The sequence below is a fragment of the Podarcis raffonei genome, chromosome 4, assembly GCF_027172205.1.
Source record: "Podarcis raffonei isolate rPodRaf1 chromosome 4, rPodRaf1.pri, whole genome shotgun sequence".
In the NCBI taxonomy this organism is placed as follows: domain Eukaryota; kingdom Metazoa; phylum Chordata; class Lepidosauria; order Squamata; family Lacertidae; genus Podarcis; species Podarcis raffonei.
In genome coordinates this window covers 94,885,107-94,906,326 of record NC_070605.1, presented here as the reverse complement: position 1 = coordinate 94,906,326, position 21,220 = coordinate 94,885,107, and the positions used below count along the sequence as shown (strand labels likewise).

At 42.2% G+C, this 21,220-nt stretch overlaps 1 protein-coding gene across 2 annotated transcripts in view; it reads right to left on the bottom strand.

Moving 5' to 3' along the window:
- The window catches only part of GPC6 (glypican 6), a 794,510-nt gene that overhangs the window by 536,519 nt on the left and 236,771 nt on the right, over positions 1–21,220 (bottom strand). For both annotated transcript variants that reach the window (XM_053384565.1, XM_053384566.1), the window contains exon 2: positions 7,298–7,456. In XM_053384565.1, coding sequence (XP_053240540.1) covers positions 7,298–7,456 — 159 coding nt within the window. The remainder of the gene's footprint in view (positions 1–7,297; positions 7,457–21,220) is intronic.

Sequence of the window (21,220 nt, the reverse complement as noted above, 5' to 3'; positions counted from 1 at the left end):
AAAAACCGGGCTCAGGGCGGCTAACAGCAAATATAAAACATTGATTAAAATGTGACTTTAAAACAGCATAAAATACAACATAAAATGCAGCATCAATATCAATAAAATTCTAAAATTCAGGGGTCATTTTGGGAAGAAGAAAAAAAAAACCAGTCAGTAGACATCAAGTGATCACCAGGGCTAACTGGTCAAGTTGGTCCTACTAGGGTCAGCAAGGAGATCAGGGAAGAGTTTAAATGTGGGTTCCGAGAAAGGGTTTCTTCATAGAAGAGGAAAGGGGAAAGGGAATAGAGGATCAGGCTAATTCAAATTGAAGGCCAGGTGGAATAGCTCTGCCTTACAGACCCTGCGGAAGGAGATCAAGTCCTGCGTTTCAAAGAAGCGTTTCAGTTAAATGTGTTGTAAATTTAAACAGGGAAAACAGGTAGAGAAAAACAGGGCTCCACGGCACCATCTGGTGGCACAATGTTATATCGCATATACAGTGCATATAAATCACTTTTTCTTTACCAGTCTAGCTGCGTCCCAGGTCTGCATGAAAAGAATATAAACAGCAAGCAGGCCTGTTTTACTGTGATAAAAGATGTCCCTTTCTAAATGTAGTCCTTGATTCTACAAATACTCCGATGGATTGGTGCCTTTATCGCATTGTTGAATCTTCCATGGGAAAGAGACATTTTGTTTATGCCATTTGGATATTTCAGTGAGAAAAGATCAAAGAACTATAAATCAAACAAGTTTTATGGGGCTTTTACTGCCTCTCCTTCTCAAACTAATGTGACTGTCTGTGCAGTTTTGAGACCAGAGTCTGTATAAAATTGGGGCAGTAAATTGCCATAAATCCTTGCTTTATCTGAAACTTGATATACCTGACTTAGATGCACCTACTATGATGATACCATTAGAAGCAATCGCATGTCAGGTGGGCACCAACCATAACAATAAAAAAACACCTTTATATACGCCATCTATATCCATGGAAATTCACACTTCTGCAAGATACACGAACGCATACTTTCTGAAAATAAATAAATAACTGACCTCTATCCATGGACTGTGAGCAAGTGTCAAACCTCAAAGATAATATAAAAATATAATAAAATTTTAAAACAGAAAACCCCAAGCCTACGTGAAATGCAACATTTTTCTGAAACAGATCTGCACACTTATGCATGCAGAGAAGCCTACGAATTGTAAAAGAACTCAGCTAGTTCTTCCAGGAAAATATGTCTCACTTCATACTCCTTCTTTCCCCAAGTACTGTTAAGGGTTGCCCTTTTGGAACCTCGCTTTCTTTGTGATGACAGAAACAGGAATACACAGGGTCTACAGACGTAAATATAGTGAGTGTAAGGGATGAGGGAGGCACCATGATGGAGAAGGCAAGTACAGACCCTCCAAGTGTCCCTATTATCCAGGGATATCGCTGATTTGGAGAAGCCATCCCGGTATCTGATTTGATCCTAGAATGTCCCACTTTTCCTTAGGATGTCCCTATTTTCATTGGAGAAATATTGGAGGGTAAGGAGTTATCCGACCCCCGAGCCATCTGAAGGCAATCCTGTATAGGGAAGGTTTTTTAAAAAAAAAATGTTTAATGTTTTATTACTGTATTTTTCCCTGTATAAGATGTATTTTGGGGAACTCCAAATTAAGAAAACCCCACAGCACTACCTGTGTATAAGACGAGTCCCAATTTTAAACCTATTTTTTTGGTAAAAAAAACCCCTAGTCTTATACACACAAAAATACAGTATGTTTTTATATGTGTTAGACACTGCTTAGAGTGGCTGGGCTAACCCAGGAAGATGTGTGGGGTATAAATAGTAAAATTATCATTATGGAATGGGACGTCAATATTTCCATCAGAGGAATGTTGGAGGGTATGCAAGTATTACTTTTATTGACAACACTGACACATTTTGAAAGAAATTATTCAATTTGCAAAAGAAATTGGAACAAAATTGATGCATGACGCAGAAAGCAGGGATAGTCACACAAACACACTAAAAGTGCTGTAAAGTTCTACTGCATTTATCTATATCAGAGAAGTTTTTGTCACTTTCAAACTTATTTCTATCCAGGAATGTAGAATTCATCAAATGTTATTTCAATCTGCACACACATCTCTGCCAACTTTTCGCTGGTTAAAAACCAGTATCAACCTTTCAATTAAAAGAAATCACATGCATAAGCCGTGAAAACATCCCCCCCACACACATCTGAAAACTTTTAAACTTGTCAAAACTCATCATAAACCTTCCAATTCAAAACAAACCTTATTACACACACATACTCAAGTAGAATAAAGTTTCCAAAAAAAAAAAGTCCTCTTGCAACATCAATTTCTACCGAAGCAAAATATTTGTTTGTATTACAGGTTTTTTGGCGGGGTATGGTGGTATTGAAGAGATTATGAGGTTTTGAACTATATTTATAGCCATTTTTTGGACTGGGTAAACCATCTGACCACACACCCCACCACCCGTAGCAAACTGTGTGTGTCTTGCTAGCAAACAACAGTTTCCCCATCTATTCATCAGTGGAAGATACATATATGTGATATACAGTCGTACCTCTACTTACGAATCTTCGGGTTACGGCCACACACACATGCGCAGAAGCGCTCAATCATGCCGCGTGCATGTGCAGAAGCACGCCTCTATTTACGTAATTTTTGGGGTGCGAATGGACCCCCAGAACAAATTAAGTTCATATCTGGAGGGTCCACTGTATTGGTAATGAGGAAAAACTGTGCTTTTGTTTAATATATTCCAAGACTAAAGCTCAGGGATACTAAAAGTTGCAGTCCACAAACATCTGGAGGCAACAGGTTGAAGAAGACTGATTTAATTAAAGACATTTTCATAACATTTGGGAAGCTAGTCTCTCTGGTTTTCTGCATTTACGTTGTTCGCATACATTTTCAGATCCACATGTACAGCAATATAATTTACTTCATCTGTATCACATTGAGAAGCTAGCCACTTGGATGTAGAAACCACTTAATGCGGAATTATTTTCCATTTACTATGGCAGAGTAAGACAGTAACCAGCTTTCCTTTAACTGTTTTTCCCCTTAAAAAAATAAAATCAACATCTCATTGCAATTTGCCGATAGTTATTCAGAGGATTAGTTAAGAAATGTCAGTGAACAGATACCGCCTGCTCATTAACATTCATGGCATTACCCCTTCTGGTGGGTTGGTTTCAGCTGCTGATAGAGCAATACTTTAAAAAGATATTGGCTTGGCTGCAAAACAGCTGCTCAGCAAAGCCACCATGCAGGGGGAATTGGTGATAATGAAATGATAGTATTACGACAACTCTGGGAGGATAATATATCTTAAGCTGCTTTGAGGTATGCCTTGTGTTGTCTGAGTACTAATAAACACAACTGTTTGTCCAGTCCTGTAAGGGGTTGTTCCTCAGTGGGCAAACAGTTCAGAACCCCATCGTTTCCTGAAATTCAAGCAGAGCAATAACTGTGAATCAAATCTCTGCAAATTGTGATGTTTCTTTGTTCCATACATACTTTCAAGGATGAAAGAATATCAGCTGATTTGCTCCAGTGCTCCTTTACTTGAGGCACTTGATGTCAGGACATTTGGAAGTGCTTAAATAATAGTTCTAAAGTTGTGGCTCACTGTTGCTGCATGCGGCATAGATGGTTGGTACCCAGCTGTTAACCTGGAGAGCACATGTTTTCCTTTAAATGCTCCAGAGCAACAGAAGAGTGTGCAGCTGGTGTCATTTGGTCACATACCTCCTTCGACCCTCCATCAGCTTTCTACTCCTGACTTTATGTAGGACAAAACAGCAAGTCGTACTCACTACAATAAACAGGGAAACAGATTTCGCAAAGAAGCCAGAAGGCCATTGCAGGGTGATGCACATTCTCCTGATATTTCAAAGCTTTCAAAGGAATGTGGATTGTCCACTACTAATCCTGTTTAGTTGGGTAGGAGAGCTGAAAAAATGGCACACCTGGCAACCAATGCGCTCCTTGGGTTTCAGATAGTACATGGGTAGACAAGTCTTAAAAGCGCTGCAAACAATTTTACATGGCCCTCTAGCAGCTATGAATGCTTATTAATCAGAAGCAATGTATTTAGGGTTAACTCTGAAAGTGTATACAGTGGTATCTCGGAAGTTGAACAGAATCTGTCCCAGAAGTCTGTTTGACTTCCAAAACGTTTGGAAACCAAGACGTGGCTTCCGAATGGCTGCAGGAAGGTTCTGCAGCCAATCGGAAGCTGCAGAAGTCATGTCAGACGTTCGGATTCCAAAGAATGTTCGCAAACCGGAACACTCACTGCCGCGGTTGCGGCGTTCGGGAGCCAAAATGTTTGATTCGCAAGGCGTCCGGAATCCAAGGTACAACTGCACTCGATTTTGACCAAACTAAGCCTCCTAGAGCAAAACATACATCAGGAGGTTTAATTTGGTCAGCATCAATTATACACTTCCATAGTTAACACTAAATACATTAATTCCGGTAAATGAGCCGCCATAGCTGCTAGAGGGCCATGAAAATTTGTGTCCCAGGCTTTTTAGACTTGTCTACCCATGTACTGTGGGATGCGGGTGACGCTGTGGGTTAAACCACAGAGCCTAGGACTTGCCAATCAGAAGGTTGGCGGTTCAAATCCCTGTGACGGGGTGAGCTCCCGTTGTTCGGTCCCTGCTCCTGCCAACCTAGCAGTTCGAAAGCACGTCAAAGTGCAAGTAGATAAATAGGTGGGAAGGTAAACAGTGTTTCCGTGCGCTGCTCTGGTTCACCAGAAGCGGCTTAGTCATGCTGGCCACATGACCCGGAAGCTGTACGCCGGCTCCCTCGGCCAATAAAGTGAGATGAGTGCCACAACCCCAGAGTCGGTCACAACTAGACCTAATGGTCAGGGGTCCCTTTACCTTTACCTTTACACATGTACTATCTGAAACCCAAGGGGTGCATTGGTTTCCAGATGTGAAATATAGTGGCATTATTTTCAGCTCCCCCTACCCCAAGCTTGACCTTGGAGAAGAAGTATTACTAGTAGTGAGAAAGGGGTGGAGAGAGCTAACAGAATCTTCTACCCTTCAACCACTATTTTGGAATGCCAGATTAGGTTTTAGGCAGCAAAATATATTGAGCTGTCATTGAGTGCTTTTCTGCTATGGTTCTCTCCCCCCCCAAAAAAAAACGCAGCACAGTCACAATAATAACTATGATTCTGAAATGTACTAGACAATAAATAAGGGCTATTCAGAAGATAAGCACAAAAGCCATCTGTATGACATCTCTGCTGGTAAATTTCCCTAACTGTTTGAGTTTCCTTCCACCAAAAAGGCACTCCATTCAGGTGATCGGTTTCTACCTTTTACATCTATCTATTGCAATTTGCTGCATATCCCATGAAAAAGCTCTTCCAAAACTGCACACCAATTATGTGATGAAATGAGTACTAAAAGTTTCAGCATAATTAGAGTAGCATTGTTCATCCTTCCATGAATCAACACAATTTTCTTCCTCCTACATAATTTCAGCATATGGTTTGATGGAGAGAATGAAAATATCCACAATGAACTCATCCCCTCTGACAGAAGAAAGGGAAAATGTGCTTCAACTCCTGCAAAGCTGCTGAATCATCTTTTGCTTTGACTCTGGAGGACGTGACAATCTCTCTGGAGTGATTTGGAACACAACAAAAGGAAGTATAAAGTCACCTCACTACAAGTGCACTGGCCATAGACATTGGCAAATATTTGCCCTTTGGCAACCATGTCATAAGGCAAGCGTGAGAATTCAATCTTTCTCTGCGCTTGTAGATCCAGTTAGAAAAGAGCATCTCTGGTCATATTGACAAAGGATATTTCTCTCGGGGTGGCAACACTGCAACCTTCATGCATCCTGGGAAGAGATAGAAGTCCCTTGGGAATCAAACGCTTTCATTTTTATATATTAATGGCAAAAGTTGTGTGCTATTGGGGAAAGTAAGTTTTAAAACTTAATAGCTTAATAGCTTAATAGCTTTAGAATAAGGTGTGTAGAACAATGACTTGTTTTTCTACTTTCTGGCTTCTGAGTATGTCTAGTCTATCCAAGATTTCGTTTTGAGTTGAGGGCTGCAATGACCGGGAACGGTTTATTAAAGTGTGTTCTTCGGCAGAAACAGAGTCCTTGCTGTCTCTTGTAGGAGGTTGAATATCAAGGCGGGATGTATCTTTCATTTTTAAAATTGATGGATCTTGTTTGTGATGGTCCGGCTGTCTCATTTGGGATCTGTTTTGTCGTTTAGGTTTTTTCCGAGGGTGCAATGAAATTAAGGGCCACTATCTGAACGATAATCTTGGTCATTTGATTGCCCTTTTTACCCATTGTCGTCTTTTTAACTGTATATATTGTTTGCTTTATGTTGCTATGGCAGTTGGCTAATGCGAATAAAGTTTATCTATCTATCTACTTTCTGGCCAGGGTTCCGCATCCACCATAGTAGTCCTATCATGGTCCTCATGAGGAACATTTCACTTCATAAAGTATATTTATTAGTATCGTTTTCAGAGCGAACCCTAGGCAGCATATTCCAGCAAGAGCTTAATCAAGCCCCCGCAGCATCTATGGTTTGTATTTTGCAAAATGTAAATGTGCCCATTCAGGCAAACAAATAGGCAAAGGGGCCATGGCATATCAAGTGAGACGGACCTAATATTTCATCCATGTGCTGTTTTAAACAGTGTGCAAGTCTTTCAGCAGCCCACTCTTTCATATCGTTGGGATTAACAGGAATAATTACAGATAAGGGATGCCAGCTTTAAAGGACGCTCTTATCCTAGCAGGACAACAACTGAATCTGCTATCTAATTGCCTGGAAAATACAATTAACATTCATTCTGAAGAAGTAGTATCCTATGATAAACTAGAGGATTCCAACTAAGGCATCTGACCGTACAATGGATTAATTGATTGAGCCTTTTATGATGTGACACACATGATCAACAGTCTCATATGGTTATCTATTGCTGGATGGTATCATTCAGACTGCAGGTGTTTGGATCAAATCAAATCTAATTTAATGTTTGGATGCCCTATTTTAAAAGCATCATGTACGTATAAAACTAGCATGCTAAAGAAGGAGATAATAGCCTAGCCTTATCTATGACATGTTTGTTTTGTAAGTTCGGGAAATGATTTTCCACGGGAGAGCATCTTTTATCTGCCACTTGAAGTGAAATAGGCTGTCTACATTATGTACAGTTTCGTGGATGACTGTGCAGATTGGCTCCATGAATAAGCAAAATATAACATGGTACTCACCATCAAATTTCTTGTGCCTGGACACAAAGGTTGTGCGCACAAAATGACTTGTCTCCTCCACCAAGTTCTCAAATTCCAGTTTGCTTTGCTGGCTTAACTTGTCTTCCATTTCTGATGTGCAGCATGTATATTCCTGAGGGCAGATTCTCAAATGTTCCCCTGCAATAAACATAAATGAATGCAACGTATGAATGAAGGCATGCAAAATTTACATCCCTGTTCATATGCACACACTGGTCCCACTTTACGAACATTCGCTATGTGAAATTTCACATATCCATACCGGAGGCATCAGTACCCAAACCTATACATATTACATATTCATATATCTGAGCAGAGCATTTTTTTTACTTCCTTGCTTCCCTTTTGTTGGCTGGCTGAGAAACAGAGGGAGGGGGAGCAATCGGACAAACCAGAGAGCATTTGTTTGTGTGTTTTATTATTTAAAAAAAATAATAATTAAAAATTGGGGGTCAAATTTGCGTGGTTGAAAATGCATTAAAAATTTCCCCATAAAAATCAATGGAAATTGTCATTTCCTCCTGTAAACACTCACCTAGCGAATGGTTTCCAGGGAACGCCTTGTGTTCGGTAAGCAAGATGTGCATGTACTGTCAAGTTACTACCAACAAATTGCTTTCCATTCCTTTGCAATGAATTATTAGTCACTGCCCAGCCATTCATTTCTGCAACCAAAAGGACTGCGTAGTGTAATGGTTGGAGGGGCTTCAATGCTTAACTGAAAAGAACGTAGTGGTGAAACCAAGTGTTTGAGTCTTCTCAGGGATGGGGACCCCTTCTCTCACCAGGGTGGTATTCCATGAAGCATTCAGAGGCAATGTGTGAAGTCTACTGCATAGGGCTTAAGGCTTCAGTGGGTAGAGACAGAAACAAAAGCAGAGGGGGCAAATCTTTCCATTCTCTTTCGGCCACTCAACATGCTAACAGGGAAGACCAAATTTGCTCTTAGCCAAACATTTGGATGGATTGCTTAATCTAGCTTCCCCCCTTTCCTTTTCCATTGCTGCATCTATTTTGGCTCCCTGCATCCCTCCCCTCCCCTTCCAATCTCTTTCTCTATCCCAGTCTCCGTCTCCTCCTCCTCCTCCATATGAAATGGGATGCATGAAATAAGGTCAAAGGTCACAAACCCACAAGTTTCCCACTCCAGGACATCTAAATAAGGAAGGTCTTTGCCAGCTGAAAGAAAGCTAGTGGAAAGGGCCCTAACTAATAAGTGAATCCCTGGATCTTGGAAATACCACTGAGAAAGCCCCCTTTAGCACCTCTGGTAAACATACCTCCAATATTGGCCAGACAAAGAAAAATACAGTCATACATTGGTTGTCGAATGCCCTGGAACTCGTACAATTTGGATCTGGAACACCGCAAACCCGGAAGTGATTGTTCCCGTTTGTGAATGTTCTTTTGGAACCCAAACATCCAACAGGGCTTCCGTGGCTTTTGATTGGCTGCAGGAACTTCCTGCAGCCAATCAGAAGCCGCAATTTGGTTTTCGAACATTTTGGAAGTCAAACGGCCTTCCAGAATGGATTCCGTTCGACTTCCAAGGTAGGACTGTACATCTCTTGTGGATCTTCTCAGTAGAGGTGTCCACCCTGTGGAACGCCCTCCCATCAGATGTCAAGGAGATAAATAACTATACAACTTTTAGCAGCCCAATATAGAAAAGTTTTTAATGTTTTATGTTTTATTACACTTTAATATTTGTGTGCCTATATATTAGAGCTCAAGCTCAATTATGGCTTCATCTTTTGCATTTTAATAGAAATGTCTGACTGTCACAAGTTCTCATAAACAAAAGCAGATTTCCTGTTAGACACACATCATTGTAAGTAAAAATGCAATGAAGTATTTAATTAATGTTTATGCTACACAAAAGAAAAGCAATAGAGAAGTAATGATTTTCATTCAGTTCCCCAGATTTATCTCTTGGTGTACCATGCCACTGCTCTTGACAGTATTGGTTTCTTCAATGGAGGCTACAAGTGGATGCCCATTATTTAGCTCATCAAATTAAAATACTCAGTTATTACTACATGAACCGTGAATTTCCAATTGGTGCTGTTCTCTGGTTGTCAGAAATATTGAGGCTAGCTTGCAAAAAGGAGAAAAATCCACTGTCCCCTTGAGAAATAGAATAAATGCCCTGACTGTGAGAAGAGCTACACATGTGCCAATGTAAATGTTTCACTTTCAGCGCAAACCATGCTGATTAAAATCTCAACATGCTCTTTTAATGCACAGAGGCAAGACAAGGGCTTACATATTATTCAGTGCCTAACTTTTGCGCCCCGAGGCCCCCAGGACCCACCCCAAAATTAACTTCACTCAGACACATGTTTTAGTTTTAAGTTTTTGGGGCGAATTTTGGCCCCAACTTTATTGAATTACAATTTCGTGAGCGGTATTGGCTTAGGCATTGACTCTTGACTATAACTGACTCCACCTTCTGGGTGGCAGTCGAAAGGGGTAAACCAAATGAGGGAGCAACGTCGATGCGGACCAACCAAAGCTCATCCCGGGGTTCCTGTGGTCCTGGCATGGCCCTAGCCCCTCAAGTGGGCTTCAGACGAGATCCAGGACCCCCAGCTTCCTTTAATGGAATACCCGTTCCTGGAGGGGCAGGTGATGGCCGCACCTCTCCTCCCCGCAATCCAACTAAGCCAATGCCTAACTCCCACCTTACAAGTTATGACGATTGCTAAGGGGTAGGCAAAAACCAGGTGGCTAGAGCCAATTTGCCAATTGGAAAAAATTCCTACCCAGCCCCTGTTTCTAAAACTGCCAACCCAAACCAAAGCAAGGTCAGACTAAACTATCAAACTCTAGGGGGGGTGTTCGGCAGCACAATGCAAATGCCCCTCCTCCCGTCACGCTGGTGCTTTTTAAAGCCCCTGGATTACGTCACCCTCTGGGGATTGGCTAAAACAGCCTGGCGTGATCCAGGGGCTGTGGACAGGGCATTTTCCACTTCCCTCCACCCATTTTACCCCTATGGGGTAAGTCCCATTTGCCCGTGCGCAACCAGGACCCTCCAATAAGAGGATCCCATTTCCAAGACTGAATATATATTTTGATCTCTATAGGCTCGTATAGTACTCATACCATGAACATTGTACCATTGACTTGCCCATCTGCTTTTCTTTTTCTTTTCTTTTTTAAATATTTATTAAATTTTTCCATTGTAATACATTAAAAAATCAAAAAACAAAAAACAAAAAAGTTTAAAAACACATAGAATTCACAATCCTTATTTTCAATAACATATTTCCCTGACTTCCCCACACCTCCCCCTCTTGTATTCCAATTCAAATTGTTGGTTCAACAAGTTCTTATCCCTAATTTTTAACCTTTTTATATTTAGTTCATTTTAAAAAACCAATTTACCTTATAAACATCAATAATAATACATCAGTGCTTATTCTTAAAACCTTTTTCTAAAGTCGGCCTAAATTCCCTTCCACGATTTCCTCAATTCTCAGACAAATAACAAAAGTAAAAACAAAGCAGATTATATTTATACACCCTTTGGATTCCCAAACTCCACCCCCCCTTTCCCGGTTTCAATCCCCAACAAACGTCCATCAATCAATCTACTATCAGCCTGGAGATCTCACGTCCGAGGCTCTTAATTCTCTCTCAGTTCCTCTCTGCCGGTTTTTTTGATAGTCCTTGATATTAGGCACCAAATCTCGGAGAAGCACTAGTCCAATAGGGTCCATGTTTCTTCCAGCCAGACCTCCATACTTAAAAGTGGAGCTTGAATCTTGTTCTGATTTTTTTTTTCTACTTATGCTATGCTTGTCACCAATGGAACCCAAGCTAGCTCAAGGCCTAGAACCTCGGTTCCCAGTGGGGTGAAAGCATTTCCAGAATTGAGTCAGGATTCTCTGCTTCATAATTTTCAACCTTCATCCCCGAGGCATGTGTGGTGGGAATCTAGCTTGATTCAGGAATGTCCTTGGACTGTGTTAGACTCTACCTCACATCCTAGTGGCCCTCCAACGCAGTGTCCAGGCAGTGTTTTCATCAACTCCTCACTAAGTTTGTGCCTTTTGTCCCCGTGAAGAGATGCCCAACCACACCAGACCTATTTGCACATGTCTAGAGTGGATTGTATTGTCCAGTTTCTACTCAAGAATTTGGTCAGAGCAGAATGGTTTCATTTTAAAATTCAATGACAGGCAAGATTCGTCTGCCCTCCCCTTTTTGATCATGCACACAAAATCCAGCTGTTTTTGCTTTGAAGTTCACTTCATGCTTCTAACACTAGGTTTTTCTTATCTGGGATGTTTTTAACGTGAACATTGCAACCCAGCAGGGGAACTATGAACTTGGGATTCTAGCAAGGAACTCAGTGGTGCGAAAGGCAAGCACGAGACTGAAATGCGTTCCTTCTGAAATTCTGGGCTTTCATAGGGCAACAGTTCATGATTGACAGGTGGGACCAACAAACCAGACAATCCTAAATATGACAGAATCAAAACACTGAGATGAGGGAGAGTGGACCTGCTTGCTTGCCAGTCAGGGAGAAGATGAGCAATCAGGCAATGCCATCCTCACCACCACCACAACTTTCTGGGTAAGAGGTGAATGAACAAGAAAGTAGGCTGAAATTATTTATTGGCAGAACTCGATGGAATTTGTGTGCCCCTTCTGAGAGGATGAAGCCAAACCGATTTCAGACTGGTAAGCATTTGGTTTACAAACATCCACACAGGGCATTAGAGCCTAGTTAGTCTGTAAATGTTCGATGTTGTTAGGCTTCCATGCTTCAGTGAATTGCTATCGCTAATCTTGCAAACTAACCTTATGCCAATAACAACAGCAACAATAACAAATTAATGGCTTCTCCGTGAACAACATGATCCCTGAACAGGCTATGTTTGAATCCCTTCACCTTTTCCCTCAAATCAAGCTCATGTTCTCGGTTTTGTAACACGTTGTTCTAAAATGACATCAAGGTATCGATTTTGATATTTACAAACCTTGGCGATTTTACAGGCTGTAACCACTCACAACGAACATGCTGTTCTTTTACCCTGAGAAATTCCATGCATTTTGTATTCTTATGGCACTTTCAGCAAAGATTATATAGTATAAGGGGCATCAGATACAACTAGCTGGCTTTCCCTTGCCCCAAAGGGTGTCTCCATAGAGTAGCTTGACTGCATTAAGTTATGCTGTGCCAGCACTATGCCAGACACAAACAAGAATTAATTCAGCAGTTCACAATGACCTACTGCAACTCAGTGAACCACAGTGCTTCAGACTAAAGATGCTGACTTACATCTCTCTCCTTTCTCTGTGGCCCACATTATATAAATCAAGCCAATCACCTGCTACAAATTCAACAACTAGTGTTCAATTCCAGTTTTTATTACAGCTGTAATCTCACACCTGTCTGCACTTGCTCCATATTGGAAAGCATTTACAGTTGAATTTGGGAACTTATGTAACGTAGCATAGCAGCTTACGAACCACACTTCTATACTCAAAGCCAGATTATTGTGGGGTTTGAACAACAGCTGTCTCCCACTCTCCCCAGTCTCTAGGGGTTACCAGGAAATGAATAGCCCTATATTTACGTGTGGGGGACCTGTCAGGCAACCACCCAGAGAATTGTGAGAAACAGGGCAAAGCGAAGTAAAAGCAGAATAAACCCAGACCTTATAGTTACTTTAGTGGAGACTTTTAGTCTACTGGTAGTACAAAGAGGAGGAGACTCTTGAGACTCTTGAGAGTCCCATGGACTGCAAGAAGATCAAAGCTCTCCATTCTGAAGGAAATCAGCCCTGAGTGCTCACTGGAAGGACAGATCCTGAAGCTGAGGCTCCAATACTTTGGCCACCTCATGAGAAGAGAAGACTCCCTGGAAAAGACCCTGGTGTTGGGAAAGATGGAGGGCGCAAGGAGAAGGGGACGACAGAGGACGAGATGGTTGGATAGTGTTCGCGAAGCTGCCAGCATGAGTTTGACCAAATTGCGGGAGGCAGTGGAAGACAGAAGTGCCTGGCGTGCTCTGGTTCATGGGGTCATGAAGATTCGGACACAACTAAACGACTAAACAACAACAACAACAACAAGTACAAAGAGACCTCTCTAGTTTCCCAGAAGTTTTCTTCTTTTCCCAATGTTGTTTGGTAACACATAGGCCAAGTCTCGGCCTGATATTCCGCAGGTCACAAGTTTAAGGTCTGCTGTTGGGGTTATGTCATGATACTCTGGGATGGTTCCAGAGTTAAGCGGAGTCATGGCTAGGTCTGTGTGGTATCAGCTATTCAACATCGTAAATACACTGCAATATAATGATACATCTTTTGGGAATTATACTGACAGAACTGCCTAAATTGTACAGAAATTTATTTATGTATGCTACTACAGCAGCAAGACTGCTACTTGCCCCAAAGTGAAAAGAAGTAGAAGTCCCAGCAAAGGAAGAATGGATACAAAAACTTATGGAATATGCAGAAATCTCACAGGAAAAATAAGAAATTAAGATAACAAACTTTTTATAAAAGAACGGAAAGGGCTTATTGAGTATTTACAGATAAATTGTAAACAGATAAAAAACATTAGCAGGATTATTGTAATAACCTGCAGTTTCATAAGAGTATATATTTAAAGTAGATAATTAAATGAGCAAATTAAATGAATTTGGATATGCAGAAGATATTTTTAGAAAATGAATTTAAGGAACCGCAGAAAGAGGGGGAAGGAAGGCAAACTTTGAAATGTAAAATTGATTGGAAAACTAATGAAATGTATAAATTTTAAAAGTATAAATAACAACCTTTTTTTAAAAAAAGAGATACATTGCAATGTTGAAAAGTGGAGGGAGAAACAAGCTGCATCAGACCCAACCTTGCAGTGCACCGGAGTGAAACTGCCTTCACTCCCTTGGCAGGAGCAATGGCAATTTCACCTTGGCACCTAGAGGGGTTGGGGCCGATGTAGCTTGCTTGTGTGCTGAGTGCTGGTGGTGGAGGGACTCAGGAGCAGTGGTAGTTTAATTCATGATATACTGGTGGGCGAAGGTGCAATCGTGCCCTCAAACTGATCCTGGGCAATGTATTGTTACACTGCCCAGGCCTAGTCATGGCAAAGACTCTCCTCCCTGGAAACGCGGCATGCGGTGGGAAGAGCTTATGCCATTGCTGAATGGCAGAGTAGCCACGTTAGGCCCTCCAGACATCCTTATCATTCACTTGGGAGAGAATGACCTTATTCCGTTAAAGGAATCTGGCGGTCGTGTATTCCGTCCGATGCCTGCTTGGCGGGAGGCCATGGCACGACCCTCGGTGACATCAGGGGTGAGCCTATAGTTGGATGAGCATCAACAGGCTCCACCTACTGTTGAATAAACCCACCTCCTATAGTCATCCAATGCCTAAGCCAATACCTTTTCACTGCTGTAATCAATAAAGTTGTGGCCTTTCCTTGCCCATTAACCTTATATCACGTGTCCTTGTGTATTTATTTCACTTAGCGGGGGTTGGGCCCTCAATACACAACATGCTATTTGTGGACCCTCCCACCTCCCAGGGCCTCAGGAAGTGTGACACTGGAGTATTGGGCAGGGGGTGGCAGGATATTACCCAACATGTCATGTTTCTGTGGTGGCTGCCACGTTCTTTTCCTCACAGAGTGCTCTGGAGTAACCTAGTATCTGGTGGAAAATCCAAGATGATGGCCAGAAAGCTCTTGGTGCCAGACACCATAAACATGTAATTTTGAAGTAAGTTAAAAATGGGGTCCAAGGCAAGTTTCAGAAGGAACCCTCTGAGCTGCTCATGTCGGCACCAGGCCTGATGATGTGGACTTAGAAAAAGGGTATCACGACACAGAGTTTTAAAATAAGTGTGTCACTTGCTAGAGGAATAGTCAAAACGTAAAATTAGGCTTTTACTTCTCCCACAGCTGAAATCTTACTAAAGCTCAGACCACAGTCATTAATTATAATGGCACCCTTGTTAAAGTAGAGCTTAATCACACAAACGTATCTGAATTTCTTATGATTTGCGGCATAAATTTTACAATTACAATAATAATATTTTTTATGATATACTCAGTTTTGATAGTGCCTGCCCTAACCCCAGTTGAAAGCCAGTCATAAACTCTACAATTTATAGTATACTACCTAAGGTTAAATTCATGTGAGAACGATGAAAAGAATGATATGACCATTTCTGAACTTTTCTGTACTATGCAAGAGTGGACAATCTTTCTTCTTCTTTCTTACAATCGAGGAAACTGTTTGGTTTCATATTCATAGGATTGTAGAGATGCAACGGACACAAAAGGGTCATCTAGTCCAACCCTCTGCAATGCAGGAATCTTGACTTGCAGCCCCAAAGCCAATTTGAAACCATGCCATACCCTGCTTAGTGTTGCAAATGTGCTAGCATTTTATTGCTGCACCACAAGGAGGAATAAACCTTAGTTTGAGAATGTTGTTTTGTATTTTGTTGATTCAATGACAGAAGTTTTATATAGTTTTCAGCAAGTTTTCTAGAGGGTCTATCAATGCTAGTCAATAAATACAGGAGCATCAGCTGCTTCCTATATGAATATACAGTCATACCTCGGGTTACAGACGCTTCATGTTGCGTTTTTTTGGGGTGCAGACCGCCAAAACCAAGAAGTACCGGAACGGGTTACTTCCGGGTTTCGGCGATCGCGCATGCACAGAAGCACTAAATCGTGCTTTGCGCATGTGCAGACGTGGCGAATTGCAACCCACGCGTGCTCAGACACGCCGCTGCGGGTTGTGGATGCTGCGGGTTGCGAACGTGCATCCCGCATGGGTCACGTTCGCAACCTGAGCGTCCACTGTAGTAACATTAGAAGCTGACTTACACTAAGTCAAGTCGTTAATCATTCTAGGCCAGTACTCATCACGCTAATTGCAGAGAAGAAGAAGAAGAGGAGGAGGAGGAGGAGGAGGAGGAGGAGTTTGGATTTGATGTCCCGCTTTATCACTACCCTAAGGACTCTCAAAGTGGCTAACATTCTCCTTTCCCTTCCTCCCCCGCAACAAACACTCTGTGAGGTGAGTGGGGCTGAGAGACTTCAGAGAAGTGTGACTAGCCCAAGGTCACCCAGCAGCTGCATGTGGAGGAGCGGGAATCGAACCCAGTCATACCTCACTGCTTTTAACCATTACACCACACTGGCTCTCCAGAGTTTCCCAGGGCCACAGGAGAACAGAGGTCTTCCATTGAAGGTCCTTCAGCTGTAGAGGCCAGGGTTTGCAAAACAGCCATTGTTCAACTGAGCTACAGCAGCATGTGGCTCTGAAGTCATACTTCCACCAGCATTGTACTACTAACTTCCACACTGAGTGGGCTTAGAACTGCATCCATCCTCATTCTTTCTTTGCAAAAGTTGGATGCAGATAAACATTGCATCTATCTTGGTCCATAGCTGTACTTCAAAGATTGCATTTTGCTTGCAACCTGTTAAGTATTTTCAGAACATTGCTGGGAATCTAGTTTACATTTCTTTCACTAACTGTTTATTCAGTAGAAAGGTCACAACTGACACTCGCCTCCTTGCAGTCACAATTCTTCTGGAGTTATAGATTTAATACCATAAATTTCTTATAATAAATGCCAGCCCAGAGTCTGTGATGCCAGATGTTCCCATTGCTTGCCAGAGTTTCCCACTCATTCATGTCGAGTCTCCAAAGTCACATTTGCAAAGATCTTCGCATCAGAACTGTGGGTGATTTATGTGCCTTTTAGCACTGGTTATCTCACTATAAAATATGCATGCGAACAAGCCTACATGGCCATGTTTGAAAGAGAGGGCGCAAAAATGTCTGTAAGCTTGGGAAGTGTTATAGGGTCAAGTTTGGATAAGAGGCAGCTGTACCCAAATTTAGATGTGGAATGTGTGTTTTCCGGCTGGGATCCCTGGGGTCACTAGTTAAAACTCAGAGCAAACAGGCAGCTCTACTCTGTCGACCAGACTTTTGTCTAAGCTTCTAGAATTTATACCAATTAAAACTTTCATACTGTTTGCAAATAGTGTGAATGTTTCACACCTCTGTTTTCTTTAAATCTGAATAGGGTACTGAGACAAGGGCAAGCATCATCCAGGTTGTTCTCAAGGCTAGGACAGAGGGTTTTTGTTTTGTTTCTTCAAACTCCTGAGTCACTGCTGACCTTATTATGAGGGAGAACTTTAGGGATGTGAAGTTGAAGGGTCCTTTCCCAAACTAGTGTCTCCTTCTCCAAACTGGCAAATTGTCCCTCCTGGATGCTGGACTTGAATTTATTTCCTTGGTTCTGTGTTTTCTTTAAAAGGTGGTCCCTCACCTGGGTAATGGACAGAGTGGTGTAGGAATCAATTCTTACCACAGCAGGCTGCTACCTTAGTCCCCCATAATGACAATTTGTCAGTTATCAAAGCAGGCACAACACATAAAAGATTATCCTTTTATCATAGCAAACCCATAGGTTGGGCAGGGATGAGAGATTGCAGTAGTCCTGAGGGCAGCCAGTTATCTGCATGACCAAGATAGGAGTTGAATTCACCTCTGGACTCAGTTCAGAACTCTTAACTCCGTAACACTGCCTCATTTTGTCAAATGTCTTGGTGAGATCAGCAAAAGCAATGAAGAGCTGTTCTGCATTGCTTCCTGCATTTAGGTTAGCTGGTGCAGATTGTGATCATATCAGAAATCAAGACTGTCTTCTTGGTGCACCTACATGAGGTCAGTTATAACTTACATTAGCATGGCTAGAATGCTAATGGTGGAAGTTATGAGGTCCATAACTGCATTCTTACAATTCATTGTTTTCGTATGAAATCTTATGTTTCTCTAGTGTTTAGCTCTCTGAGAACATGTTGAATATGCAAACCCATTTCTGTGCAATCAATAAAGATGCCTTTGGCTATTCTTACTTATCTTGCCATGTCTTGATGACTAAGACACATTAGTCACAAGTTAGCATGTGATCCTATTCTTCCATTAAGGAGAAGCAAACATTTTTATTTGATGCGTGAGCATAGAAAATTAAAGAGTAATTATGTCAGCATCAGGTGTGGAAGACCAGAAGTGCAGGATGCTGGAAGCATGAGCCTCAATAGGAAAGAAGCACAGAAGAAAGTGTAGTGGGGAAAACTTTCAGGAGATGTAGGCAGGACTAGGGAAGGGAGGGAGGGAGCGCAGATAGGTGGTGACTCGAAAGCTGTGAAGTACAACTACTTGGCACCTTGGCTTACTGCATTTTTCAAGAGCAATACTACATCGCAGAATGCTTCACACCACCACTGTTTTACAGCTATTCAAGCAGTTTTACCACAATTGTGTATCACTAGGACGCAGTAAATCCATCCACTGCTTTCAGGCAGTAATTAGTTGCTACATCATCATTACGTCAAACCACAGGATGGAGGAGAAGCTGTTTGCTATTGAGATTGTACCAGTTCAGTTTTTCCCATAGATTTCTGGGAAGGTTTTAATAATCAGGTAGTCAGGCTCAGGAATGTCTATTCCTGCGACTCCTGCAACCACACAATTTGGAAGGCAGAAGGGCTGCCTGGGGCAAATAACAATGATGACCACTTGCACATCACAAAAGTAAGGGGAATGCATAACAAAAAAGGGGTGAGGACACAGCTCTGCATAAAAGGCGTACATGATCATCTATATGCATAAATGCAAATTCAATAGTAGTTACTGTAATTTAAATAGAAATACACCATGGTGTATCAAACAACCTGGGTGCTTGTCTAAATTTATTGTTCCAGTGATAACTGTTGAGGGGCAAGGCACTTGCTTTCACACAGTACTTTGCTTTGAACCAGACTTTGACCAGATGGCTCTTTGTAGTCCCCTCCCCCATCAATGACATGCTGGCACCTCCATCCCAATTTCGTGTTCAGTAGCAGACTGGATGATCTAGACAGGATCCCTGCCTTGCAGGAGATGAACTAGATGAGCCTTGGAGTCCCTTCCAATTCTATGATTTTGTGGACCTGCAGTTGAATCTTACTTCAACAATAGTGATGAGACAGATCTTCCAAACTTAGACTACACCCAAGGGGCACAAACTAGCTTAGGGGATAAACAGCACACACCTTGCTGCCATTCCCCATTTAATAGCATTCATCACCTGAGGCATCCACCTTATTCTGTTGAATGGTTGGGCCAGCCTTGGAAGGCACCTAGATGAGTCAACACATAATGTTTGTAGCCAGGCTTGACCAGGGGCAACCAATGGACTGCTTGGGTGGGTAGAGCTACATTAGGACCTGAGAGAATAACACAACTGCTTAAGGCAGTTGAGCAGGGCAACAGATCAAGAAGCCCCTGCCCTAGTCCCTAACCGATCCCGACCATTTCCAACACGCTTCTGTCATGGCGTGGAAAGCTCATGCGTTACTGCACCTCCATCTCTTCCTGCCACCAGAGCAGAAGTCATTCCAAACAATGCTAACATGCTAACACTATACAAAACAAACGTATTTGTGTTGTTTGCAACATAGTGGGATCTCCCTCTTCAGCACAAAAAGCAATTTTGAGGAGACTCCAGCAATCTGCCAATACGGTGTATGTATCCTAAGACACTTGGGACGCGGGTGGCGCTGTGGGTTAAACCACAGAGCCTAGGACTTGCTGATCAGAAGGTCAGTGGTTCGAATGCCCACAACGGGGTGAGCTCCTGTTGCTCGGTCCTTGCTCCTGCCCACTTAGCAGTTCGAAAGCATGGCAAAGTGCAAGCAGATAAATAGGCACTGCTCCGGCGGGAAGGTAAACACTGTTTCCGTGCGCTGCTCTGGTTCGCCAGAAGCGACTTAGTCATGCTGGCCACATGACCCAGAAGCTGTACGCCGGCTCCCTTAGCCAATAAAGCGAGATGAGCGCCGCAACCCCAGAGTCGGTCATGACTGGACCTAATGGTCAGGGCTCCCTTTACCTTTATCCTAAGACACAGGTCATAACATCATTGCAGATTTAACCACATCTCACACTGTCTGTCTGTCTGTCTGTCTGTCTGTCTGTCTGTCTGTCTGCCTGTGTGTAGCTGAATGCTAGCAAACCAGAAATGTTTGATTTAGCATTCTAGCCAATATTCAAGTGAAGAAAATTGAAATATCCATTCACCGGACCAAAGATTGTTCCCAATGAACAGCCATCTTGACTCTCTTCCTTCTGGTACAGCAATTAACTTCTCTGTAGGGTATAACAACACAGCACATTGCCTTGCTGAAATTGCATCTGGCATTTAAATAGCCCAGTTCAACTTTTCTACTTATACACAAACTTATGCATGCAATGATCTGAATGCATTCTATTGCAATGCTTCCAAACAGGACCAGACTGAAGGAACATCCCCCCAAAATATGGTTTCCAAAGGAGTAGATTAATACACTGAGGATGCAATGCAAGTAGCTCTACTCTTTGAGTTAAACCTGCAAGAAGAAAAGCACACAACTCCCTCACTGCTTTCCCCACCCCAAGAAATCAATATTTCCCCCCTTTCCCTGTATGAATTCATCTGTTTGTCCTCAACAGAGAAATCATCTTTCTTCAGACACCTTTTGTTCCCTTAGAGGTTTGAGGTCAATTAAAAAATGAATGCCTTCCAAAACAGACTGATAATTAGTTAACAGTCTCTTCATTATAAGTCCCATGGGGAACATTAATTTACAAGAAGTCCTGACCCAGTTGTCCTTGGAATACCATCAAACTCACAGAAACGAAGGTCATGGCAAAGCTATTCTCTCCAGCACTGCATGGGGTGTAATAAAGAACGATACCTGGAATGTTATTTCCTAATCTGTCTGAAGACCATCGTCTCTTGCTGTCTTGTCATTATATTCTTCAAACATACAGAGGTAGACAGCTGGGTTTTTTATTTTAATGGCCTAACCAGATGCGAGCAT